The 27,364-nt window shown below is 47.5% G+C and overlaps 1 protein-coding gene across 7 annotated transcripts; it reads right to left on the bottom strand.

The window, feature by feature from the left end:
* Window positions 1-231: 231 nt before the first annotated feature.
* gata3 (GATA binding protein 3) lies at window positions 232-8,761 on the bottom strand. Of its 7 annotated transcripts, none has more exons than XM_088286984.1 (6): window positions 7,737-8,705; window positions 6,365-6,970; window positions 5,552-5,608; window positions 5,338-5,384; window positions 3,035-3,160; window positions 232-658 (listed from the first exon to the last, which is right to left on the bottom strand). In XM_088286984.1, the coding sequence occupies exons 1-6, from the start codon at window positions 7,972-7,974 to the stop codon at window positions 374-376; spliced, it is 1,359 nt and encodes a 452-aa protein (XP_088143110.1). In that variant the 5' UTR covers window positions 7,975-8,705; the 3' UTR covers window positions 232-373. The 7 variants fall into 7 exon arrangements, with proteins under 7 accessions (XP_088143110.1, XP_088143129.1, XP_088143121.1 ...); XM_088287003.1 differs by having other exon boundaries at window positions 6,422-6,970; window positions 7,737-8,701; XM_088286995.1 differs by lacking the exon at window positions 5,552-5,608 and having other exon boundaries at window positions 7,737-8,698.
* Window positions 8,762-27,364: the final 18,603 nt, after the last annotated feature.

Raw genomic sequence — 27,364 nt, 5'->3', positions numbered from 1 at the left:
CGGACACATTTTGGACAGAGATACCCTCCGCGGACTTACAACAAACAGCCTCTCTCAGGACTAAATCTTGGTTCTGTTGGAACGAGTACCTTCTCTGAGGCGTAAACTCAAATCTTGGCAACGGGACCTTATCTAAGCGCCAATACGTTCTCTCAGGAATGAAACCAAGTTCCCCGACTCAGGACTAGTACCTTCTCCCAGGAACAAAACCTACTCTCGGGACTTTCAACGTTACCTCTCGGGGCGAAAACCTTCTCCCTGACTCCACAGCTCAAGTTTCCAAATGAAGAAACCTTTTGGCTTGAAGGCGACCAGTTTTCAACAACCAGGAAGCGTCCAGTTGCCGCCAGGCATTCAGCCGAAAGGTCGGCGTCTAGCCCATGGCCGTCACCATGCTGGACGGGTGGTGCGGCGCGAACGAGGGGTGCATGGGTGTGGGGGTGCTGAGCATGTGGCCGGAGTGCGAGAAGGGCGGGAAGGAGGACATGTGGCGGGAGAGGGCGGCCGGGCTGAACGAGCTGCTCTTGTCCATCAGGCTCTTGGAGAAGTCGTCCATGCCGCCGTCCTGCAGGGACTTTTTGCTCTTCTTGGACTTGCTGGACATTTTGCGGTTGCGCGTCTGGATGCCTTCCTTCTTCATGGTCAGAGGTCGGTTGATCTGCTCTCCACAGGGACGACACAAAAGAGGGCAGGTTAGTATGAAGGCGGCCAACGTTCGGCCACCCCGATCTGCATTCAAGTCGCGTCTGCGTCTTTTGGATGCACGTGCGTTCAGCACAATTCTTTTTTTCTCTTGACCGGAAGGAGACAAAAAGTAAGCGCTATGCATACCGAAGCCCCAAACCTTAAAAGCCCCCCGGAACGCAACACACACCCTTTGTAGTCGTGGCACGAGCAGTGGAGGGAAAAAAATACTAAAAAGACCGCTGAATTGTTTTGGGAGGATAAAACGTGTCCTAGTTTGTGACGCTGGACATCAAGAATATCGAGAAAATGCTCAGATGGATTTCCTTGGAGCGATTCCTTTGGAGTATATTTTGCGATTTCCATTGGAGTGTCTGTTCGTGCCAGGAGGAAAGAGGCGAGCGATGTGGGGGAGGGGAGGCGGGACGCATTCTGGCAGCCACCACCACGGGCCAAGTCCTCCTCGACCGTGTGGCGGTCTCGTCCCGGCTGCCATTCTGCAGTTTAGCCGGCAAGAAGCGAGATGATGGAATTTCGGCTGTGGGCAGGATTACGAGGGGGGGGGGGGGCATTCAGCGGGGGCTGTGGATGAGGCCGACTGGCTCCCTGATCTTTTCCAAGCGTTTCTTCTTCCCAGGGAAATGGGAGCAGGGATTTCTCTCTGGCTCTGGCGCAGGCCGTCAGAAACATTTTTTTTTTTTTTTTGCTGACTCCAAAAGCGCAGCGGTCGCCGTGATTACCGCCCCCCCCCCCCCCACCTAAAACATCCCACCTCCACCCCAAACCAACACTGATGTGGTTTCACATGACTCAGGATTGAGTGATTTTTCTCTGCTTGCCAGGTGGACCGGTCGTACGACCGCTCTTTGATGGCTGACCCAGTTTACTTTTCAACGAGAAGGAAAAGCCATCCAAACTTCTCAGTTTGGTGATTTGCACCACCAAATTTGGGGGAAAATTTCCTCCATATTAATTCAACGGGGGAATCATACATTTTTTTTGTTTTCCTCATTCAGGTTACGGATGAGACGGAGTTTGTCTCCGCTGATTTTGTGCGAAAGGCAGTGTAAACCCTCGACTGGTCGCCAGCCAATCACAATGCACATGAAGACTAACTGGTCGCCAGTCAAAGTCAGGGCACATCCAGACGGATCATGAAGTGGTGGCCAGTCCATGTCAGGGGTCGTAATGGATTGACAAATGATAGACTGGTCACCCTTCTTTGTCAGGGAGCGGTCGCCACTTGACGCCATGTCACAAGTGACACATTTATGTTGACGTTGCCCATGCGACAGGAAGGTCAGCTTCACGGAATATTCTCCATCATCATCATCATCATTGTTGTCATTATTATTCCCACTTTTCCAACTTGGTGGAAATCGACAGCTTTTTGTGGCCTGGACTCTCCAGGGTGCTTTCAGTCTTTGGGGATGTGCAAAAATGACGAGGGAATAAAACGGTGGTCAGACGGAAAAAAAATAATAATAATGGGATTTTAATTAAGCAACTTCTTTAATATTCACAAGCGCTCGGATTCACAGCGACTGCCAATAAAATCATTAATTCTCTTTATCAGGTAAGGCTCTGCGGGGACAATTAGCGCTCGGGGACGTGAGGAGAAAACAATGATGAGGGTGGGGGGCAGGGGGGGGGGCTACAGAAAGGTGACTCATGTGCATGATTTATTTTTGTGACATTCTGCTGTCCATTGATATTGACTAAGTTGAATAATAAGACAAACATTCCTGGGTGAAAAATGAAAGTGCAATTTGACTTTTGTATTTTTTTCTCAATCATTTCAAATGTGATTTTTTTTTTATATATATATGATTTTTTGACAGCAATATTAAGTCTTATAAATGCCGGCTATATTCTCAAAGTTCATGTTTTGTTTTCTCAACTTCCAATTTAAAAATCGATCTGCAGGTTTTTTTTTAATAGCTGTGGTTGTTTTTGTATATTTTTGTCTCCAGTGTTTTTGTTTTATTCTGCAAACTTCCAGTGCAATTTTTGTGTTAGTTCCAATCCACAATTTTTAGACTCTCGCCTCACAATCCTATTGCCTCCTCCGTTGAAAAATTGGGAGATTTCCCACATGCTTTCTTTCTCTCTCGCTTTCCTCTACTTCTGCTGTGTCTTTTGTTATTTTCGGTTAATGTACACAACCTTCATTTGATATTATATATATATATTTCCACAATACCCCAATTATGGACTGTCTTTCCAAATATTGCCAACAACAAAGCAAGCACCTCGCCCATTGAAATTTACTTTGGTGAACTTTGTACATTTTTTTTTTGCGTGCCAATGCATGTGCGTGCGCGTGCTTCGTTGTTTTAAGTGAACTTACATTGTGCAGCTTGAAATAGAGTCCGCAGGCGTTGCACACGGGGTCGCCGTTGGCGTTCCGCCTCCACAGCGTGGTGGTGGTGGTCTGGCAGTTGGCGCACGACGTGCCCGCGCGCCTGGCAGCCGACTGCACGCACGCACGCAAGCAGGCGCAATAAAACACACACACGCACACAAACACAGAGAGAAACAGGCCACGATAAGTGTGCGCATCAAGATCAACGCAATTTTGTACGACTATAAGTGGAAAAGGTGACAGTTTCCCCAACGTTTGAAACTAAAACAAGGGGGGGGCGGGGGGGGGGTCATGAGGAGGGAGAAAAAGCAAAAGGAGCAAATGGAGGCGCGCAGCATGGCTGGGGGGGCTAAAAATAGCACAAGTGCAGGAGAAACATTTCCTAAAAGCCGAGATAAAAGCGCAGCCTTGACACGCTGCAGCCATTCAATCTGATTAAATGAAAAAAGAAAGAAAAAAAAACGGGCTTCACATTTGGATGCGAGTGATTATTTTTGGTGAAGTGCACTAATTAAAGGCACGTGAGTGTGTGTGTGTGTGTGTTCGTTCGCTCCGGGGGGCTGCAGCGGAGCTTCCACTGCTGGATTTAGCTGCTTGACATTGACGTTCTAATCCCCCACCAAAAAAAAAAAACAAAAACATTAAAAAAAATCCTCAATCGCCAGGCGAGCGCAAAGGCCACGCTGCTGTGACGTTGATGATCTTTGCAATTAGACGCAAGAGATGCGTACTAGTTAGTCTTGCTTGCATCCAAATATGACGAGCCCACTTTTTCCTTTTTCTTTTTTTTTTTTCCTTTTTCCGTTTCTTTAAAGCAGAAAAATCCTGCGAGAACAAGCGCAGCAGCTCTGGCTTGAACTCTTATCTCACATCCTGCACACTTTTCCTGCTTTTAGGCGCTACAAAAGCCTCCTAATGTACATATATAGATTTTGCTTTTAAAAGAGTGTGTCAAAAGAAGCTCAAATCAGGGGTGTCCAAACGACGACTCGGGGCCATCTGCAGCCCAACATGTCATTTTAGCAGCACATGGCTTAGAATCAAAACTATGTTTAAAAATGCTGTATTTAAAAAATGTAAGGTGGTATGAACGACAAATTAGGGACAGTGGGGGGGTGAAATGTTTTTTTTCTAGGCAGTTTAAGAAACGATTGAAAAAATACGATCCGAATTTCTCTCAGTGGAACAAAACCGTTTGGCTGGACTTCATTTGTGAACAAGTCACATTCAAGATTTGCTACTTTTGTTTGGCGCTGCACGATGACAATCAAAATTTTAATTCCAATAGACAGATGACAATTGTTCAGTGCAGGGGCAGATCTATTGTCGTTGGATAGAGGGCTGTAGGACACCCCAAATGATCCCTTTATTGTAAATTAGAGCTTTATATATATATATATATATATATATATATATATATATACATACATATAATTATTTTATTAAGTAATCAGTTGTCAGGGAGAGGGGGACACATTCTCTGCGAAGGAGCAAGCCGTGACAAACAAGAAATAATATAATTGCTCGCGAGATTAATTTGAGCGAAAATCACCCTGGCCCTGCTCACTTGAATTTAGCGGCACTTGAGGTGATTTAAATTTTTTTTTTTCTGGATGCGTGACTGATCTTAACTTTCTTTTCTTCTTTTCTTTTTTCTTTCTGCAAACAAATGACAATAACGCTTGATTGAAAGTCGGAATTTGAATGTTTGGAATTTTTGATAATTTGATTCTTCTTGCTTTTTTATGTGAGAGATTTTCTGTTTCTTTGATGGGAAACCTCTCGTTGTTTTTTGGCCCAAAAGCAAGAGTCAAAATGGCAATAAAAGATTGGCACAACTTGAATTGTGTTGCACTTGACATTTTTGACATTGGACGTAGCTTTTTACAATTATTTATTAATTTATTCATTGACCTGCACTCTTCCGATTATACTGGGCTTTATTTTATTGATTTGTTGCTGCTTAATATTCAATCTAATCATGGATATTTTATTTTATTTTTTGCACTGTATAATCGTGACAGAACTGATTGGCTTGCTTAATTGACTGCTTGCTTCCATCTCGCTGCAAAAGTTTGGACACCCCTAATGCCAATCATCCGATTTGAATGCAGGGCTGCACGACAAGATCAATAACAACCTACGACATGACAGTAGCAACGCCATCTTGGTTTTAGTTTGTTTTTTTTGTCTTCCCAAATCAAAACGATAATAAGAATACACAGTGCAGCTTTTTTTTTTTTTTTTTTTTTTTTTTTTTTTTTTTTTTAGGATCTGAAAGCAGAGACCTGCACTTGTCGAGTCAATTTCCTGCAGCTAATAGGCCTACTTCTTCCTGGAGAGGGAAACACACAGAGAGAGAGAGAGAGACGCACATGTCATCAAGAGGGGCCAGCGTGGCGCGTGCACGTACCAGCCGCCGCTTGGGCTTGATGAGGGGCCTGTTCTGGCCGTTCATCTTGTGGTACAGGCCGCAGGCGTTACACAGATAGTGGCCCGTACCGTCCCGCCGCCACAACGGGGTCGACGTGGCGCCGCAGTTCACGCACTCCCGGCCCTCTGCGTGCGCCAGGGGGGACGCGCACGCACACACACGCACACACACACAGCAAAAAAAGACACAAACACACGCCACGGGTCAGTTGAAGCCCGCGCACGTGCAAAAAGGCACAATTGAGATTTAAAAAAATAGGCAAAGAGGACATGCAACATTTGCATGAAAAGCGTCGTGACTTGGCCACGAAATGCAACATGGCGTCAGTGAAACAAAATCTGCACGTGGACAACTATTTTCCACAGTAGTCATATTTTGGAGAAATGGAATCACATTCTCTTATTAAAAAAAACACTAAAATGTCTTCATCAACATTCATAAAAAGTCCATTTAGAAAATGCTGTTGCTAATATTGTGCGTTGGTTTGATTTTGCTCCAAGCGTGTGCACGTGACGTGCAGCGCACTTCATCTTTTTCAATATAGCACGACATATTTTTTTTTCTACTGTCCTCTGCAATAGAATAAACGTTGAATTTGCGCGTTTTTCCCACATTGGAACAAAAAGTGTTATTACGAGGAGGAGGATGACATCTTTAAATGCACATGATCCCCCATTAATAATAATCCCGATGATATGCATCGACTAATCCACCAGATTTTAATCTCATTACCAAAATAAAATTAATGCAACGCCTATCTGCTTAAGTGATGACGTGGTTCCTTTTTCAAGGCAAGCGAATGTGCAATTGTGATGTGTTTTTTTTTGCAAATGAAGTGTGTGATGCAGCAAGAGTGAGAAGCGAGGGAATGTGAGGCCTACCTGAACACGACCTTGTTTTTGGTCTTGTTTTGGAACCATAACTAGAAGAGGACCCACCTATCAGGCTACTTGGTGGGAAGAGGCCTGGCCCGTAATCGGGGACATAGGGTGGGTAAGTGGCGATGGGGTGGTGGGCCGCCGCCGCCGCCGCCGCCGCCGCCGCAGCCGAGGCGCCGGGGGGGCCCGGCCCCAGCGCCGCCGCCACCCCGCGCCCGTGCGCCGTCTCCAGTTTCATGCTGTCGGCCAGCGTCACCTGGTACTTGACGCATTCTTTGTCCTCCAGACGGGGGCCGCCGCCGGAGCCCGGCGTGGACATGCCCGGGTCCGGGGACACGTCCTTGGGCGGGGTGGGCGGGAAGGTGAACAAGTGCGGGCTGGAGTGGCCCCCGGACAGCGACGACGACGACGACGACGACGACGAGGCCGGCGGGTAGACGGACAGGCCGGCCGGGGAGCCGTGGTGGTGGTGGTGGTGCAGCGGGTTCTTGGGGAACGGGCTCAGGTTCCACGGGGACGCGCCGTGGTGCGCGCCGATGCCTTTTCCGCCCGCCGCCTCCAGCCACGGCAGCGAGCCGTGCAGCAGCGAAGGTCGGCACACCTGACTGCCTGCGTGCAAAAAAGGACACAATACAATTCGCAAACGTTCACATCATTTGTCGTCAGCGATGGGACAATTTACGCTCGGCAAAAAAAATGTCATCGAAGGACACAATATGAGAGAAATTCTTTGTTTTTTGGAAAACAATCATGTCGCCAATTCCATTGACATATAGAATTAAACACGAAATTTTGCTTTATTTAGGGGGGGGGTATTTTTTTTAAATCGCTCATTTCATCTTCAAGTGAGCAAAAAGCTTTTGTGTCGGCCGCGCAAGTTAAAGATTTCAATTGAGCAAAATTCCACGAAAAACTTTTCAGACGATTCAGTCTTTTGTTTGTATTGTTTTTTTTTTGTTTTCAAACCTTGTCAACGTTTCCAATATTCCGGGAAATGACATTTTGCACTTTATGAATCACAAGCGCCTCCTTTGTCGTCCTTAAAACATTTTTTAAAGTGTACATTTCTCACCAGATTGACATAAATCTAATTGGAGACGAAAATAAATGCACACTATCGTGACTTCTGAAAAAAAAAATTCCACGCTCAACATAAAAATAACTGTTTCCATATTATTTAAAGTGCGTTAATGCAGATAGAAGTGCAAATTCGCCAACGCAGTTCTGATTATAATCGAGAGCAACTTTCACTTTTTTTTTGCCAAGCCGCAAAACACGATGGGCGCCGTCACAAGCGCATTTTGTTCGCCCTTTTCTCGACGTTTTTGCCGCTGTGTGAGTGCGTGCGTACGTGCGTGCGTGTGTGTGTACTCACTGTGCGGGGGCGGCGGGTACCTCTGCACGGCCCGCACCGAGTTGCCGTAGTAGGGCGAGACGTGATTGCCCTGGGCGTCGATATTAAAGAGTACATCCACATCGTCGGCCAGCGGGTACTGCGCCGGGTCCATGTAGGAGTGGCCGAGGCCCGGGTGGTGCGAGGCGGGATGCTGCTCGTTCAGCACGGCCGGGTGCGGGTGGCTCATCCAGCGGGGCTGCTCCGCGCTTACTTCCATGGCGGCGGCGGCGCCTCCTCCTCCTCCTCCTCCTCCTCTTCGCCTCCTTCTTCGCCTTGGTTAAATGACAGCAGCAAGCGAAAAAACGAAAGAAAAGAAAATCCTGCTTTCTCTCGCCTCCCGCGTCAGGTTAAATCCACAACGGTCCCACCTGCGCACATAGACAGAGGCGGTTAACGCGCGGCCCGTCCCGCGTGACACGAACGGAAGGAGGCGATAAGTCCAACATGGAGAAGGCGCACGAGAAGATCCTCAACTTGGCCGAAAACTAGAGCCAGTCTCTTGTTGCTCTTTTTCGTTCTTTTTCTTTTTTTTTATTATGATGAAGATGATTATTATTTGAGTCTTCTTGTTGTTAGTTTCGAGACGAATGAAGAGGTGACGAGGTGACGTGCACTCAACAGGTTCGCGTGCGTAAGAGTGACCGGAACGCACCCAAGCGGCGTGTTGCACCCACTCGGGCCTGCCTGCCTCCCTCCCCCTCTCTCTCTCTCTCTCTCTCTCTCTCTCTCACTCGCTCTCTCTCTCTCTCTCTCTCTCGCTCGCTCTCTCTCTCTCTCTCTCTCTCCTACACTGAAGGCATTCTTTCCGGATGGCGCCAGGCGGCTCAGTGCAGCAGACAGCTGCGGCGCGACGCAACTTAAGGAGGGTCCCAGCATGCATGGATGGGGAGGGGGCACCAAAAAGTGGGCCGGCCTTGTCCTAATTGAATTGGAGACTGTTGACCGTCATTTCGGTTGAACGCGATGAGAAGGTTTGCGAAGAGACAAACAACAACAACAAAAACAAGGAAGAAAGCGACCCGTGCGTAAAAGTCAAGTGGCGGCGCATGCGCGGTGCGCTGCTTGCGCGTCCCACTGCACCATTGCGTCCTCTCGCGGTCACATGACTGCTCAAAGCCACAGGGCCCCGCGTGCACGCGCATGGCCATCAAGTTCAAGGTAACCGCACGTGCACACGCGACGAAACTGAACTCCAAAGGAGACAAAAAACTCCTGCAAAAATGGGTAAATTTTCGTTTGCACTCTTTAGTGTTGACAGCTTTTATTTGAAATATTTTGTCCATTATTCAAATTCTTCAATACAAAATACCAAATGTAGTAAACGTGTTCAAATACAATAAATAAAATCGGCAAGCTGACCAGAGGATGCAAAGTTCGCCCTAAACGCAAAATGCGTTGATTAATTTCTTGACAAAAACAAGTTTGCATCTTTTTTCAAATTGTTTAAATATGTTTGGCGACCGACAAGCAAACAAAGAGGCAAAAAAACAACGAAAGAATGCGCGAGTGAGTCACGTGACGTGGCCTTCGACGAGGATTCTGACGTCAGCAAACACCGACCAAATATCAGGACAACAAAAAGCAAACATGTCAGATTCCAAGATAAATGGAAATTGCAAAATATAGTTTTTGGGGAAATTGTGAACCTATTTCAAACTAGGGATCAACGTTTTTATATTTTACACTCAAATAAATATTCTCTACCCAAAAAGCCAAAATAAAACAAAGAATACGTCAGGGCGGCACTTCCCTCTGACATCATCACCAATGGGTAATTTGGTATTAGTGAAAATAAATTCATCCTCTAAATTATTTTTGCTTTAAATTGGACGAAAAAATGAGCACATGAGAAAATAATCACAAAAATGGAATAACGTACACTGCCCCTCCAAAAAATACAAATTGTTAATTTTCTGTGTGTGGGTGTCTTATTAGGCGTGACGTCAAAATGTTCCCAGAAGCGAGGAGGAGGGGGGCTCATGCCAACAATATTCCAAAAATAATGAACCGACACAGTCACGTGACTGATACTTTGCATTTTTGGTGCCGATCGATCGTGACGTCACAATGAACACTCCACAATATTGTCAAAAAAATCGGATGCACTCGTAATCTAATCTGGACTAATCATCTGGATGACGGCACACGCGTGCACACGCACACACACACGTTGTGATCCAGGATTCGAAGTGTGCACGAGGTAACAAATAATACAGATTTAGAATTTTCATTTTCATTTCTAATATTTTTCATTTCTGTATCTGACAATTTAAGACTCGAATGAATTATTCCACTGACGGCCTGCATGGGATAAAATGTTGGAGATCGTGCGAACACTAAACACACACACGCGCGCGCGCGCACACACACATGTGCCCACACGTCATCTTCTTCGTCGATTGAAATGTTTAAAACAGGCACAGAAATCCCAATAAAATCCCAATGACGTCACATGCCAACGGTCTTAATTGAAACACTGAAAGGCAAATTTTCATTTATGACGTGTCCCAATTTGGAATTGTGCAACTAAAGCAAGCTGTTGCGATGTACGCGCGGATTTTAAACATAAAAAAACATCAGAAGCATAATTAAAATAAATGTGAAACGCAAGCAAAATTAAATGAAATATTCAAAACTCAAAATCATGTCAAAATGACGATTTGGCAGCCATGTGTGTGCGTGTGTGCGTGTGCGTGTGTGTGTGTGTGTGCGCGCGCGCGCGCGCGTGTGTCGGTGTGTGTGTTTGCGTGTTTTCTGCTAAATCCAATAAAAAGAAATCATGACAAAATTCTGGCTTTGGACTTCGTAGAACAAAATGAGTCAAATCAAAAGATTTAGCCCCCCCCCCCGGAATGATTCAAAACATGTTTCGTTTTCAACATTTTTTTCCGCCTCACACCCCAAAATATCCACGCAAACACACACTCTCACACACACGCACACACACGCAGAATGAGCTCCTGCATCGTCCAATTGGCAAGGAGACCTTTGAAAGAAAGCACTGATGTGCACCCACAATTTGTTTTTTGTTTTGTTTTGGTTTTTTTGGGCGCCGCTGTGCTGCCTTCGAGGGAGTGGACGCAGCCACTCATGCAGCAGCAGCAGCAGCTCTCTCACACAAAATGGACGCAGCAGCAGCAGCAGTGAGAGCCGAGAGATGTCCACGCTGCAGGTAAGCAAGCGGAAGCGCCGCCACAAAAAACAAACAAAAAAAAAAAAAAGGAAAAAAAAATCGAGGTCATCTCAGCCAGGTTGCCTTTTTTCTATTTTTCTTTTTTGCGCCGTCACAGCTGGTCGCAGCTTTGCAATTGGACGTGCGCGCGCTATTTCGCTCGGCCGACGTCGCACGTAATCAATAACTAGTCGGCACCTTCATCATCCTCATCCTCCTCCTAATGTCACATTGCAACATTTCAGCAATTCACAAAAGACAAAAAGTTGTCATGCAAGCCGAGCGCGCGTACGCCCGCACATGCACGCGCAGCAGCCCAATGAGTGACGTCATGGCGTTTTATGAGGATATGAAATATGAATTGGCTCAAGTGAATATCGACTGACCTGCTCCGCTCGGATGAGGCGCGCGAGTGACCCGCCGATGCGCGCGCAACTCACAAAGAGAGAGCGCGGGAGAGAGAGGCGCGCGTGAACGCACTTGCCGCTTCCGCTTCCACTTTTTTCTCTTTTTCAATCTATTCCTTTTCATTTTTTTCTTCATTTTGAAGCTTTTTCTATCCGTTTCTTTCTTCGTCATGGTTCCCTTTTGCTGCTTGTTATCTTTCTCTCTCTCTCTCTTTTAATCGTTTAATTGTCGTCGTTTTTCCTTTTTAACATTATTTTTTCTCAGTGATTTATTTTATCTTGCCCTTCATTTATTTGGACTCTTTTTGATCATTTCATATTTTTTATTTCTCGCTCCTCTTATTTTTTCCTGTTTTAATGTTTTTATTTTAATGGTAGAGTGGAAGTTGTGCTGCTCCTTTCATTGTTTTTAGTTTTCGATTTCTCTTGCTCTCCTCTTAGTTTTCTCAAAACGTTCTATTTTGATTCAACGTTGTTTTAAAAAAAATGAAAAATTAATTAAAATTTCTTCATTTTGAATCTCCTGTTTTTGGTCTTTTTATTATCATTTTGTTTTTTTCTTCGTTCCCCCCATCCTAATATTTATTCTCTTTCAAACATTCTTGTTTTTTATTTGTTTCGAATTGCCAGCCGTCCTTTTTGGTTTACTTTCTTGGAGTGGGACGTTTTCTCTTTTCTTTCCTTCGTGGGGAGATAAAAAGTGAAAATAAAGACGGAGGGCGGCTTCACCGCTGATTGGTCCGAATAGGCAAACAAACAGCGTGACGTCACGCCGCGGCTGTTGAGTCATTTTGAGAGTTGCTGAATGAGCTTTTGGATGTTTGGATGCAAATCACCAAAACGTTTTTTTCCTGACGTTTTTCTAACTCATCACACGCCATCAGAGGAATGATTCCAACTGATTTGAGTTGAGCTGCAGGTGCTTGCTCGTCCAAGCCTTCAAATATGACGTAAACTTCCACGAAAACAAGTCAGATCGGCGATTGTCACGTTTCCACCACATGGTCGTCACGTGACTGAGCTCGTATACACGTCACACTTTTTAATTTGGCTCTCTGACGTCACTTTTTTTCTTTTTGTTGAGCTTGGATTCGACAGGAAATGCGCGTGCACATGAGGCCAATGTGTGCGTCCGCGTGCGTGCGTGCGCATCATGATTGGGGGCGCGCCTAGTCCTGTTCCTGTTCACATGTTTGAGAGAAAAAAAGAAGCAACAGCAATTGAAAAGCAACGTGGAGTCAAGTGAATCCTTCGCTCCTCCTTTCTTCTTCTTCTGCTTCTTTTTTTTCTTTTTTTCTCCTTGCTTCCTTCCTTCCTTGCGCGCACGCACGAGGCCTCTAATCGGAGTTTTTCATTTTCATTTGCGGAATTAAGCAACGCAGATTGCAAAAAAACAACATCACACTGGCGAGCACGCGCAGTGGCACGCGCGAGCTTTGATTAATAAAGTGTTTATTTTGGGAATGCGGGGGGGGGCGGGCTTGCGCATTGAATTAAAGCACATTACTCGACTAATATAAACGATTAATTTCAGAAGAGGGTGCGTTGAATATTTGAGGTTATTTGCACACACGTTAATTAAGACATAAAATTAAATTAATAATTGTTCTAATTAATAAAATATAAGGATGTAGCTACAATTCACAGTGAGACATAAAAAATAAACGAAATCTATTTCATATGGCGAATAAATGCAAATGTAAAAAAAACAAAAAAATGCCCAAATATTTGATCACAAAATAATAATCGACACAATTAAATAAAATATCAAAAATGAATAATTGATATAGAAGATAATTGAATAAATATATACGTTTAAAATAATTACAATTCAAGGAGATACAATACATAATACTTTGAATGAAAAATTCCACTATTATTTTCGTCAATATTATTATGTACTGGATTATAAAAATTCTATAAATGTATAATAAATAAATAGGTTATGCTTATGGAATGAATAAATTGGGAAAACAAAGTAATCGAGGGGCTAAAAAACGATGGCGACGTCCACGCGAGACTTGAGGAGAATTCTCGTCGCTTGCGTTTCAATGTATTGATTTGGAGGAAGTCTCAGCGTGCACGCGTGATGGAGACGCGTGCACGCTGCCCTTATCTGTTGACGCACGCACGCGCGGACTCGCGTAACCGTCTACAGGATCACAGCCGCTGATGAAGAAAGAAGTGCCAAAAAAAGAAGGCCTGCAGGATTCCTAATGATTGCAAATAATGAATTCTTATCTGCGCCGTGCACACTATCAGCCTGTTTTGTTCCACGCGCGCGCACGCGGGCGGAGAATTTATTGCATCTAATACATCACAATGAGCGAGCCGAGCGCCACGCGCGCGTGCACTGCCAATCCCGTCCCGCGTGGGGCCCAGGAATGCTTTTTGGCCTGTTTAATTGCCAAAAGAGGAGGGGGGAGGGATCTGATAAAGGAACAGAGAGGGTGGGGGGGATGCTTGGGGGAGGAGGGGTTTAATCTCTCCCGCCAGTCTTGCAGCGCGTAATTAGTGTGTCAATTTCAACCTGAAATTAACTGCATCGACCTGCCATCTCGCACCAACCATTTGGATCATCATTTATTTCTCATCATTCATCAACACCCCCCTTGCAAAAATATAGACCCCCCCCCACTTCACCCCATTGCCACTTTCTTTTCAAATATCACGCACATCAGTCATCACACACCATATCTATGCCTCTTAACATTCAGCTCCTTTTTTTTGGTATGACTCACAGTTTTTTGTATCCTGGCAACCATCAGATGCATATCACGTCCAAATTGTGTGTGTGCGTGTGTGTGTTGGGTTGTTGTTGCCACGTCAAACAAACCAGTCTATGATAATCCACGAGTGGGTGGCCCCAAGTAGCAGGCGAGAAAATCCTCATCTGCGATGTTGAGACATATATCTGGAAAAAAAAAACGCAACACAATGATGCCACTAATAATGCCGATTTTTATTTGGCAACATTTTGCGGTATCGTGCAACAACAACAAAAAAATATCAAGTGATTGAGATTGCTCCCATTTGCTCATTTGCAGGTGCACGCCAAGGTCAAAGGTCACCGAACAAACGTCATGACTTTGTATGAAAATGCAACAAAGTTGCAACTTGACATATTTTTGGATGCGAAACACAAAAATGTCACGTGACATTTTGAGTGTGGACGCGACAAAGACTTTTCACCTCATTCAACAAGTTAATCTTTCCGATGGTCAGTTCCAAACTAAAAAAAAGTTTTTGTTGAATTTACTCCATTTTATTTTGTCAAATGTTTGCGTCGTCCAGATTTAATTTTAAGTAGAGTAGAAATCCGTTTGAAGAATAATTTTGTGCAACCACTTGACAAAATCAAATGGAGTATTTTTTTTCACTTGAGGTTATATTGTCATGACATAACATCACGTCAGGAGTTAGTTGCAAGCGTGCTCTAATCAAATCGATGTGTCGTCACGTCTTCGTATTGATCACGCCAATCGGCTTCACGTTGAACGCAACAGCGATGAGAAGAAAATGTGTCGGAATAAAGTCGGATGTCGATCTTGATCTGCGTCATTAACTTGATGTTGGCGAGTTGCGCGTGTCGTCATGCAATGAACATCGAGTCGCTCGCGTAATTTCCAAGATGGCGGCGCAAGGTGAGCATTGGGCGGGGCAAACGCCATCTTCCGTTGGGAATAACGAGAGCGCTTTGATCACGAGCCGGCCGAGCCTCGTCATTCATCTTGCGCCCACTAATGAAATGAATCCACGGTCTGTGGGGCTCGTTTGTTTTGAAGAGGCAAACGAGGACTTTTTGATGGCGCTCGTAAAACGCGAGCTGCATGTTGTTCGTGCTGTTTTTGCAGGAAGGCGACTTTTGATTGACAGCCCGTCGGCAGGATCACGTTTAATCCGCGCCTCTCTGCAGCCTGTCGGGAACTCATTTCTGCGCCGGGAGATGGGGGACTCAGATGGTTGCCATGGCGACCCAGATAGCGCTAAGCCATTTCCATTTTCTGCCGAGGGGGAGGGGCGGCCCACGCCGCCGCCGCAAAGGTCGCGGCAAAGTCGCGCACCCGGGCGACGCCTTCGAGGTCGCCACGTCACGTCTGCAGTTCACGCAAATTTTCATTTTTCTACTTTGCCACTTTTTGGGTTTTTTTTCAGCGAGAGTCTACGCTAATGAAGATGAGTGCGATAAAACATGAGCGGTTCGGTCAAGTTCATCACATGACCGCAAGTGCCGCATATTTTTTATTTTTTTTTCATCCCGAGGCCTCGCAAAGTCCAGGTGAGCAGGCGCACTCGCAGTCTGCGTGCGCGCGATAAACACGAGCCGAAGGACGCCCTCGCCGGGCCAAGCCAGCTAACGAGGCTAACGATGCTAATGGGCAATCTCGGCGACGCACATTGTGCAAAAAGCGGCCTCGCAGGGAATATTCAAATATCGGAACGTCGCAACGTTCCAAGTGCCCGAAGATGACGGTGACAAGCTGGGATAAGCGCGACTTTGCATCAAATTACTGAAGAAAAAGAAATAAAAATGATTTCGGAATAAATATCATGAAATGAACTCTCCCCAGGGAGGTCGAAAAGAATCCAGTTTCAAACGTAAGGAGGAAAAGTCAAAAGCGGTCAGAGAAATAAAAACTCCCGTTAAGTCGAGCAAAATCAACTTCAGCAAAATCACGTCAAGTATTCGGAACGCTTCCGGAATTCCACCGCGATGAGCCGAGAACCTCGTTTGTGAATGAATGAAGCCACGGGTCTGCCGAGGAAGACGAACGGCCCGGCGGGCTTCCTTCCAAGGCAAACAACAGCTGCAAAGATGAAAAGTCTCCCCGTTAGCAACATGCTAACCACTTGGCGGACCCGCCTCATGTGGGAAACAAAACAAGCCTTCGGCGCTCTTCCATTGAGGCGGCAGCTGGGCCGGCGTCACTCCGCTTTTGATGGGAGGTTCTTTTACTGACCGAATCAAACACTTCCTGCCTTTCAAGCGGAACCGCCGGCCACTTCCTCCCTCATGCAGGTGAACGCAGGCGGCATCCGGGACGCCCGCCGCGGGGAGGAGAGGGCAGGGGGGGGGGGGCAAAGACGCCGAGTCCAAACACAGAACTTTGCCACAAGGCCACCTTCATCAAGAACACGCAAACCGCCGCCAAAGATCTCGGCAGATCACGGCAAAATAAGCAAAGAAATGTCCAAGATGCCAAAAAGGACGACGACAGACCAGTTCATTTCCTTCCATTCTTTTGAAGTCTTTTTTTTGTTTTGTTTTCCTCAATGGCGTGCTTCTTTCAGGATTAAAAATCCATTTTTTTTTTTAAATGTTGCAGGATCCATTTTGGAGCACAGAAAGTGCCGGCGCCTCTCCTGGGGTGGTAACGTACACCACGCCTGAGGTGGGGGGGCCAGAAGCTAAGCGGCCCGTCGCGAGGGTTAAGTGGCGCAAACACTGCCGCCATTCACAAGTGCGCCCGTGTGTGTGCGTGCTTCCCTCCCTCGCCCACAAACAGTCTTGCAAATGCGGACGGGCGGACGGGCGGGCGGACGGGCGGACGGGCGGACGGGCGGGCGGACGGGGTGCGCTCGGCCACACAAGCCGAAGCGATCGCCAGACCGGGACAATCGTTGTTGCTCCGAGTTGTTGATTCAAGTCAGCTCAAATGTTCATTTTTCAATCACTACGTCGTTTAGGTTGTCGTTATTTTCTATTTTTCAAAATTGTAAACTGGAACTGATGAATTGGACTCGCTTTGGATTTCGGGTCATTTGGTTTTGGTCAGGCTTTCCGGAACCGATAAATTGAGGTTTTGCTGCACTTGGTCACTTGCAAAGTCCAAGACGTTTTGGATCGCCAATCGCATCGACGGCGAACGCGTCTGATTGTGTTTCGGCTTCCCGCTCGTTCGCCGGTCCCCTTGGCCCGAGCGAAGGCGAAGGCGTGCGTCCGAGGCGCTGACCCAGAAAGCGGCCCGGAGACGGCGGCCGAACCCCGACGCGGTTCCCGGCGGAGGACGGCCGCAACGGCGGCTTGGCTCGGTCTCGCCGCATCTGTGTTTGTGTCTTTGTGTCGGGGGTAAACCCCCGCCGCTGCCGGGCTTTTGTCTCCCCCGTGATCGCCTCTAATGCCGCAGCACTAATTGTTTAACACAGAAACACATCTTTTCTCCCTTTAATGTTTTTGTTGCTATTGTCAGCCGAGCATTGATGACAAAACCTTTGTGGATTTTCCCCCACATCCCGCCCCCTCGTCCTCCTCGTCCTCCTCCTCCAGCCAAAGAAAGAAAGACGCGGGAAAAAACGTGAACATCAGCAGAAAAAAAAACAGGGATGTCTGGCAAGTTGCATCATTTCGCCAAACAAACAGTGTGAAAGGGTGTTAGCCGGCCTATTAGCATATACACACAAAAGGCCCGTGTGTGCGCGCCCGTCTCGGAAATAAAAGGAAAACACAAAAAAAAAAAAAAAGCTGCACTCGTTACTCTCCGCTAGCCGTGACGGAGGTTTCTCAAAGAGATAAGGCGGCGGGTAAACATGTGATCGCGGCAGATCCAATCAGCTCAAACAAAGGCGATATGCAACGGAGACGACCAGAAAGGATGCGCGTGCGCGCGCGTGCGCGTCTGTCGGTGCGGCGGCAAAAAAGTGGAAGATGAAGCCGTTATCATTTGCATCATAATGGCAAAGTGATACGAGCACGCTAAGCGCTTGACAAAGTGCCTTACCTTCAAGAAATGTGTCGCCATTGTGTTCCCCTCGTCGCCGCTTTCGGCGCCTTTTTCGTAGGAGGCGGAACGAGGCCGACGCCTCACGCAGGTGCACAAACAATCGCGCCGCACCAAACCGAAGCGGCGCTTGACTTTCTTTGCTTCAACTTTGCTGGAACGGCCACAAAGCGAGATATTCCACCTGAAATGTCCCGCGCGGCGCAAAGTGCGCCTTGCGGCGGCGGCATCCGGCGCAGAGTAGGAAGTCGTCCTTTGGCTTTTCATTTTCCGACAAAAAAAAAGAAACGGACAAAGAAATGTGTCAAAAAAGAAATGAGAACATAATCTGATTTTCGTTGTACTTTCGTACTTTTGTTCCTGGCGTTGCGCTAACGACAAACGCTAACTCGACATCACAATCATACCTTAATCGCCGCTAACTTGTTATTTTTGGGGTGGTGTTGATGCACTTGTCTGGTTGCCAAGGTGACCAGGATGAGTGAATTATCCCATCGGTCCCGACCTATCGTATTTCTTTCTTTTTTTTATGCGCCGTCTATCCGACAGGAATAAAGTTTATGATGATTATTATTATTATTGTCATTCTGCAGGCATGAAACATTGGAGGACATATCCAATGACACCATTCAGCCCCCCCCCCCCTTCACCCCCCACTTTCCACCTTCCTCCCCAAGAGGCTGGCGAGGCCTCTGTGCATCCCTGATAAGACCTCCTCACTGGGGGAGAGAAGGAGGAGGAGGCGGGAGGGAGGATGGGGGAGGGAGGAGGTGGTGTGTGTGTGTGTGGGGGGGGGGGGGGGTGCTCCAGGGTCACCACAATGGCCCTCTCCTGATAGCGCTATCAGCTTATGCTAATCAGCCGCTAAGTGTTTCGGGGGCGTTCTCCTAAAACATGCGCCACCTACTTAACCTGAACCAGATCACCAGCAGCTCCTCGCTCTCCTTGGAAGAAAAGAGGAAGCCCATGCTCAAGTTTCGGGGGGGGGGGGGGGGTCCAAATTGATTAATAGTGTCACAAATTGATGTTAAGTGCCATCGGAGATATCGCTGCACTTCTTTGGCGGCGTTTTGAGCTTTTGTTCCGGACAGAATGGGCGGCCAGACGACGCTTTTGGATGTGTTGAATGAGGCGCTTTTGTTAGCCTAGCGCGGCGTACGCCACATTCGGAAGATAAAGAACAAGAAGTGCCGAGGACCTTCACCTTCTTTCCTGATAAACTTACGACACCAACAAGAGATTTCACTTAAAATTGCATTTTTTGTAAAAAAGTTTCAAATTCACTTCAGGTATAAAATTGGCATTCATATGTTTTAAAAAAAAAAGCATTTTCTATTTAAAAAAAATGCTGCATTTTTACATCAATATTTTATGGTCAATAAAACATTTTCTGTATTTTATTTATAATTTATTTATTGCCATTGCTCGCTCATGTTTGTGTTTTTTGTTGAGCAGTGAGTCGATGACGCCAAACAGAAGTTGCAAAAGTGACTGTTGGCGTTTCGGAAAGTGGCCCGGCGCCCCCCCCCCCCAGAGTGGGCAAACACGCTTTGATTGGCCGCCGTATCGGCTTGGTGCGCCCACCCGCCTCTCGTCTTCTCGGCTGTTTGGATAGCGGCGAGGGAGGCGCGGCGATAGCGCGGCGCCTTTGTGGTCCGGCGGGAAATGTATTGTGGACGGATTTGTCCACTTGCAAGTAAAAGCGTTCGTCCTTTCACCTGCACTCGTACAAGGTGCCACGTAAGCCCCTTACACGCTGCCCCCCGGGCCAGCCAGTGGCGCCTTGCGTCCTAATCTCTGCCGATTCAGCGCCGCCCGCCGCGTACCTTTGGGCCCGGACGCTGATAACGCCTCCGTTTTTTTCTCCTCCCTGCCGCCGTCGAGCAGCCTAGCAAAAAATTAAAGTGATCAAAAGATTTAGCGGCGGCGGCAAGAGAAATTTTGTGGCATCCGTCTTTGGGAGCGGACGCTTCGTGTTCAGCTGCACGTGACGGCGCACGGTTGGAAAAAAAACCCCAAAAAACCAAGTCGGAACTCGTTTTAATCACATGAAAATGTCGTGAGAGGATTTTGTTTGTTTGCGTTGCTGCGCGCGTGTCGCACACGTTTCGTTGGTTGCCGTTCCCGTTTGCCTTCCACTGAACATGCGCAGGAGTTTGCCTGAAAGTTTTGATTGCGCACCAGTGAGGCAAAAAATATACTCTTAGTAAGATGTTCTTTGTACTCGTGCGCTGAATTGTAAGAATGCAAGGTCGAATCTTTAATATCCACACCAAGTGACGCTAGCGGGCCAAACGTAAGTCGCTCTTTCTAGCAGGCCTGAAATTCTCACGCCCGTAGAGAGGACTCGGTGATCTTTTTTTGGTTTTTTGTCCACCTGCAAAGACGAGCAGAAAAGCTTTCGTAAGGACGTTCAAGTTTGTCTCGTTCGGACGTCCCGCAGATGAAAGCCAGAATTAGCGGCAGCGAGCGATAACAAGGACGAGGTGAAGGACTTCACAAGACGACAAATTCCTCAGCCTTCCCTAAGCCGGCCGCGAGATTAGCGGGCGATAGAGACAATGTGGGATGTTTTTTTTTCTTTTTTTTTTTTTGAAGACGAGGAGTCGCCGAGATGTGATGTGTACTTTTTGGCAGGAACATCCCGTGTGGGCTGGCGAGCACTTAATCTGCCTTGACGGCATCTTCATTTGAATAAAGATGCTGTCAGGCGGGCCCACACGAGGCACCGCGAGGGAGGACCACGACGCCTGCCGATGATGCTGCTGCTTCCCACCTGAGAAGATGGAAAGAAAAAAAAAAACGCTTCCCATTCCACTCAGAGCTAAAAAAAAAAACATGCTGATATTAGAACGGATTTAAAAAACATGCCCTTCCTACGACATATTGTTCCTCTTTTTTGGGTCGTTCCTAAAGTCGATGTCGTGGAAATTGACCACAGCAGGTTCCCGCATGCGAGCAAATGAAAATGACTTGGTGAAGCAGCATTTGGCTCCTAACTGGATTCAAGGATAGATGATGACTTTTCTAGGTTTTCCCAAATTTAGATTTTGATGGTCAATTTAAAATTGCATTTGTTGTGTGCTGCGTATTGCATGTGGCGTGGCGTGCAGGTGTGTGCGTGCGCGCGTGCGTTGTGTGTGGGCACTTATCAGAGAATTCCCATCAAGAGATAAAAAGAAAGGAAGAGGAAGAACACCACCTCGGAACAAGATCCGCTGAGCTAATCTGCGTCACTCATCGCATTTGTTTTTGCCGCTAATTTGAAGTTTTTGCCAAAGCCTCCAAAACACAAACACGTCGCCGACGTGACACACTCACGTCAACACACAAAGATGGCCTTCGCCGGCGAAGTAAGGTTCAAATGTTTCTTTTTCCTTTTCAACACACAACCCAGATGACACAGTCGGTTTTGCGCACGTTAAGGCGCATGCGGGACGAGCCGTGGCCGCACGCCGGTGCGTGTGCGCGTTGCGTGTGCAGGCGGCCGCATTGTAAATAGTCTAATCTATATGGTAATAGCGTCGCAGGCGACACGGCGGGAACGGCGAGCAGATAACATTGTGACTGGAGGCCTCCTATGGTAATTGTTATCAAAGGTTATTTGGGATGACACGGGCGCCGCCTGCTGATTGGCCGCCCGCGCTTATTTACGATATGAATTATGATAAGCGGCTATTGGCGCGCCGCCGCGGCAACCGCCGGCTGGCCGGCCGGCAGATACAATAAATTGCTATCGTTAATCACGCTGCTTTGTTCTGCCCTGATTATTAGCCGGGCGGCCCGACTTTTTATTTAAGGAAGAATGCGGATTTGTCATCCGTCCGCCGACTGAAGCACACCGACAACATTTTACGCGGTGACATTTTCATTTGGGGAATCTCGTTTGCATTCAGTGACGAGCCTTCCGGCGACGAGCTGGCCTCATCTTCTCACAACTACAAAGTGCCGCTCGCCGCACGCCCGCCGAACGTTTCGGGGTCGGTCACATTTGTTGCATTCATTCAGCTCATCAAAATTGTGAATGATGTCGGACGGAATTGTTGGACGCGACTTTGTGCCACAACATGCCAGGCAGCACTCACTTCTTCTGGTTGTCGTTTTTTTTTTTTTTGCATCCGTGAGGTTTAGAATGACTTTGTGTTTTGCGTTATTATGTTAGCATCAAGCTAGCAGACGTTTGTTGTTGCACTATACGATGTGGCGGAACATTTTGGTGTTTCCAATTTGTTTTACGTGATGCCGCTGTCGTTTGAAAGTTTACAGCTAGCGTAACGTCTTTGCTATCGAAGGCGTTTCGCGTCACGTTAGCATCAAGCTAGTGTAGCGCTTAATGTTTCAATAGACAGTTGTTGAATGTGATGCGGTCATTTGAAGTCTTTTGATGTCAACAAATTGATGTTCATTTCCATTAGCCCGTCTATGGCGTTTCACGTGAAATCTTAGCATTAGACCAACTTAGATTTGTATGTTAGCATTGAGCTGATGGCGTTTTTCTTCATTTAAAAGTATGTATAGACGAGGAGCCCTCTCCCGCAACTTTGGCTGACTTGTGCAGGAGCTTTGAATAATTGTGCCACAATATGAGCGGCTGCGATTAATTGCCTGAGATAAGGATTGCCTCGCACTCCACTCGCACTTGGCGTCTTTGCCGCCTCAGCTTCCGTAAATCGGGGCGAGAAAGAGACGGAGAGAAACTATTTAAGTGACCCTGTCATGTCGGAGCGGCGTGATGGTGCTCCTAATTACTCCACAATAACAAACGCGCAGCTCATTTAGCTGTGACGAGCGGCTGCAATCAGCACTTCTATGAATAACTTAACAGGAAGGAGCGAGAGTGGGGGGGGCAATCTTGGTGGGGGGGGGGGGGTCATATTTACACTCGCATTAATCCAAGACAATACGCGTCACCTCCAGATTAAGGTTCGTTCAGGTGACAATCACAAGGTGGAAACAAAAGCACAATGACAGCAACACGCTCACTGGACACTTTATTAGGGACGCCTAAACGTACAAGGAAAAGTATTTTCGTCTTTCAAAGAATTCTCTTTTTTATTGTATAGGTTTAGAAATATTACTTGGACATTTTATTACTTAGTAGAAGTGTGACTTGATGATTAGGTGTACCTAATGAACTGTCCAGTCTGTACGTGTGTGTGCGTGTGTGCGGACTTATTTACATGTCAAACATGGACCCGTGCAGACATCGGATGTTTTGTGCTAAACACACAAAAGTCTTTGTGGCGTTACATCAAAATGTCTGACACACACGCACTTGCATGCGCAAGCGCACGCGCACACGTGAACATGCACGCACAGACGCTCTCACACACACGTTAAAATATTCTCTTAGTCTCACTCACTCTCTCCAACGCAATTGAATAGTCTCTCGCTCGCTCATGCTCTTTCACACCTACTTCTCTCACACACTCAGATCTCGCTCTCTCGTGTTCACTCACACTTTCTCAAGCGCACTCTTTTGTACTTTCTTTCTCCCGCGTACCACTCTCTTGCGTTCGTTTAAAAAAAAGAAAAGAAAAGAAAAGAAAGGGTAAGGAAAGGAATGAAAAAGAAAAGAGAAAATCGCAAACTAGGATGAAGACTGCGACGACGAGGAGGGGCACCTGGCGCGCACTTGACACCGAGCTAATGGCCAATCCCGAATTGATAGCGTAATTTACGAGGGCGCCCGAAGGCCCCGCCGCCTTTGAAGTGCTCCCAAATGTGGACTCAATTATTACTTAAATGAAAAAGAGACGGGATTCAATTTGAGCATTTCATATGGGAGATAATCGCCAACACTTCACGATAGGCGGGTCAGAGAAGAAAAAAAAAGTCATTTGAGGAAGGCTCGGCTCCTTTCTTTTTTCTCTTTCTTTCTTTTTTTTTTTCTTTCTAGGCGGGGGAAAACGTTGTTGATGGTTGCATCGTTTCTGCGGCCGCCTTTATGACGCTGGCGGAATCGGAATCAATTTGGCAGAATAATAGTCTTCATCACTGGGGAAGCCAGCGCTAATGATGTACGACTACACCTGCGTGCGTGCGTGCGTGCGTGCGTCTGCAAGTAGCGCTCATTCTTTCCTCGCTCATGTGAATGAAGCGCTCGCCTTGTTCTGCGCTCCTCGCTCCAATGGCGTTGCATTCAAACGCACCTTCTGCGTCTTCTTCTTCTTTTTTTTTGTACGACGACAGCCAAACTGTGTGACTGTGCGAACGTGTGTGAGTGTGTGTGAGTGTGAGAGTGCGCAAACCACTGTGAGTGTTGTGTGTTTGCAACAGATGATGTGACAATGTGTGAGCTTTAGTTGTCACTGTGTGTACGTGCATGTAGCGAGTGTGTGTTGGTGTGTGTGTTGAACATGAGTGAGTGAGTGAGACTAGTGAGAGAGAAGTGCAAAAAAAAAGAATGTTAAAAGCAAATCAGCAAAAAGAACATTTCAATAGTTTGCCATTTCAGTGGCATTTTTTCTGCAAGTGCTTCAACTCTTAACTCCAGACTTTTTTTTCTTTTTTTTTTCTTTAAACGGCCTCTGGCTTCTTTCCCGTCTGGGAGACGCGAGACGGAGCGTAAAAAAAAGAAAGCGTCCGTGCGCGGCCTTTATGGGATTTGTGCATCTCCGGGGGCGTTCTCCCCGGCGCGCTACCGAGCCCGGGCGACATTCCTTCACGGGTTCACTGGCAATGCTCAAGTGGTCGCCTCTTAACGGCCCCCTAATCACTCACGGCCGTAATCGCCGGCCACTTTGAAGTGATAGACAATTTGCTGCGAGTCCGCCGTGTAACACGAGCGCCTCGTCGTCGCCGCCGCCGCCGCCAGACAGATGGCGAGATAGGCCGCAGAGGGTGGCGGGCTAAGTCGGTGCGACCCCGAGGTTGCGAGGGGGCCTTCCTTCTAACACTGGAGGTGCTAAACAAAACAAGTTTGTTGACACGCGGCGTGAACGATGACGTAGCGCTCTGGTCCATGCGCCGCCACAACACGCGTGGACCGGCACGTACGCAACATGCGTGTTTATTGTTTACGCTGCTGCGGGTGGCGCCAGGCTCTGGAAAAACACTTTTGTGTGCGTGCGTGTGTGTGTGTGTGTGGTTTTTGTCCTCGCTATCAGACGCCCTCATCGCCACTTGGGAAATGGGGCGGGGGATGAAAGGTATGTTATTCCACACGGGGGGCAAAGAAGGGACTTTGTGCACAAAAGTATTGGGACAGAACTCATCATCAGGGCTCAATCCCGCTCGGTTTACGGCCACGAAAAACTTTGCGCACGTGTGACAACAGTGCCAGACTTTCCGGATTTCCAGGAGGACGTGAAGGTCACGCGTGGGCCAAGACAAAGCGGAAGATGCGTGCCATCGCCGGAATGACAACTCCGCCACGCGGCTTTTATGCGGCGCCAGTCGAGCGTCCGCTCACGACGACGCTTGCGAACGGCTCGCTCACGTCGGCTCGCTCACGTCGGCTCAAAAGGACGCCGGACGCTTTTGCGCGTTGTCGATCGATGCTGTTCGAGGCGCCCCCAAGAAAATGATTTCCACTCTTCATGTGTTGCCCATTTGGCCTATTCGTACGCAAACGAGGAAGCAAACGCGATGTCGTCGGCGCCGCCGCCTTATCTTGTTTACATGAAGCCACAAACATTTTCTTGGGCGACTGATAAGAATCGTCCATGTGGACGCCAACGGGCGCTTATTAGAGGACGCCATTAAAGTGTTGGCGCCGCCCACCCTTCCCTTCGGTGGCACTCCTCCTCTTCCTTTTGGTTCCTCGCTGGGGGCACTTGAGGAATTGTCTTCAAGCGCTGAGGTTGCTTCATATATTTTGTGCCCAACTAATTTGGCACCTCCGTTGAAATTAGGTGGCGAGGTTGGCACCTTAACACCCGACTAAGTGGCAGTTGTGGCACGGGAATGCCACGCCGTTGGCGCACGTGGCACGTCATTGGTTGCTGGGACAGCCAAGCAGCATCTCCGTCGTCTGAGTACTCACTAAGTGTCATCTGAGGGGGGCATCAAAGCGTCACCTGAGAAGCGGACGTGACACCTCGGTGGCACGTCCGCCATCCTCAGAAGCAACAATTTCAATAGTTTGTCAACCGGCGGTGTTGGCGGGTGGTGTCGTATGTCCGAACGGTCCAAGCTTTTGTCCGATATCCTTCGAGTGAGGGGGTGGGGGGGCAGCACACGGAGCCCCGCCCTCTTCTCGTTTTTGGGTCGCAACTTAGGCCAGAGTTTCTCTGAGGTCAAGGGGTCGGGTCAGCGCCGGGGTAACGTTATTGATGTTTATTTGTTTAATTTTCCATCCAATGGCAGCGTCTGCCTCTGATCAAGATGACCGGATTACTCCGGGGGGGGCAGAAGCAGTGGATAAAAAGACCACTGCTTCAAATTAGTCTGGAAAAATAATCCTGCGCTGGTTTTGTCAAAAGTCAATCAAGCCGCCGAAGCGGCAAAAACGCAAAAACGAGACGTCGCAGAAAAAGGCAAATAACGAGAGTGGAGCACGTTGAGCTTTTTGGGTTTTTTTTTTTCCTCCTGTGATTTTCTTTTTTTGTATTTACTCTTGTGAAAATTCCAAAAAGTACAACCGCATACGCCTCTTCACTTTATAAAATAAAATTGAGCATAACAGGGAGACTTTTTTGCCCTTTAAATAGTTAACTTGATAAGATGACGACTTTTGGTTTTTATTCTGACAAAATATTTTGCTGTTCTTGTGAAGACTTATTCAACTTTATACTCGTAACGTGACGTCGTTCCAAAGGCATTTTCATGTGCTCGCGTTTCATTTTCAACCCTAAAAAGTTTACGCTGTTCCGACGTCAAGGAATTTCCAAACAAATTTTTCTTTTCCGCTCGCGTTTTCGTTCCAAGAAAGCGGCGGTGTGGGGGCCGACGGCGGCCCAGCGCGCCCCCATGGCGGGAGAGGACGAAACCTCCAGATGACTTTTCGCCCGCTCGACGCAACAATACGCCTAATTTGCTGTGTGCACACGTGTGTGTGTGTGTGGGCGTGCACGGGTGTGTGTGCGTGTGTGTGTGAACCCAAACAGCGCGGCGCCACAAGTCTGCGCTTCCCTCGAGAACGTAACGGCTGAGTGGCATCGGAAAGACAAGCCGGCCAGGAGGGGCTCGGCTCGAAGGCAAAACGGGGGGGCCGCAGGTAAAGGCTTACAGGTGAGGCGGGGGCGACGGGGGGGGGCGTGTGCAAGTGAGTGTGTGAATGAGTGAGTGCTGTGTGTGTGTTTGGTCTACTGCTGACATGAAAACAAAACATGAGCAGGTACGTGCAAAGTTCACCATCGCCCCCCC

The sequence above is a fragment of the Idiotropiscis lumnitzeri genome, chromosome 2, assembly GCF_059441095.1.
Source record: "Idiotropiscis lumnitzeri isolate Australia: NSW breed Sydney's pygmy pipehorse chromosome 2, RoL_Ilum_1.0, whole genome shotgun sequence".
In the NCBI taxonomy this organism is placed as follows: Eukaryota; Metazoa; Chordata; class Actinopteri; order Syngnathiformes; family Syngnathidae; genus Idiotropiscis; species Idiotropiscis lumnitzeri.
Note: the sequence above shows the minus strand (reverse complement) of the source record. Positions and strands in the feature narration are given on the sequence as shown.

What these genes read in the sequence shown, in the direction of transcription:
- gata3 (XM_088286982.1), bottom strand. Translation starts at nt 7,974, where the DNA reads ATGGAAGTAAGCGCGGAGCAGCCCCGCTGGATGAGCCACCCGCACCCG. An exon ending in AAAAACAAGGTCGTGTTCAG is followed by an intron (nt 5,609 to 6,364) that starts GTAGGCCTCACA and finishes TGGCGCACGCAG; the next exon opens with AGGGCCGGGAGTGCGTGAAC. An exon ending in TCTATTTCAAGCTGCACAAT is followed by an intron (nt 659 to 3,034) that starts GTAAGTTCACTT and finishes TGTGGAGAGCAG; the next exon opens with ATCAACCGACCTCTGACCAT.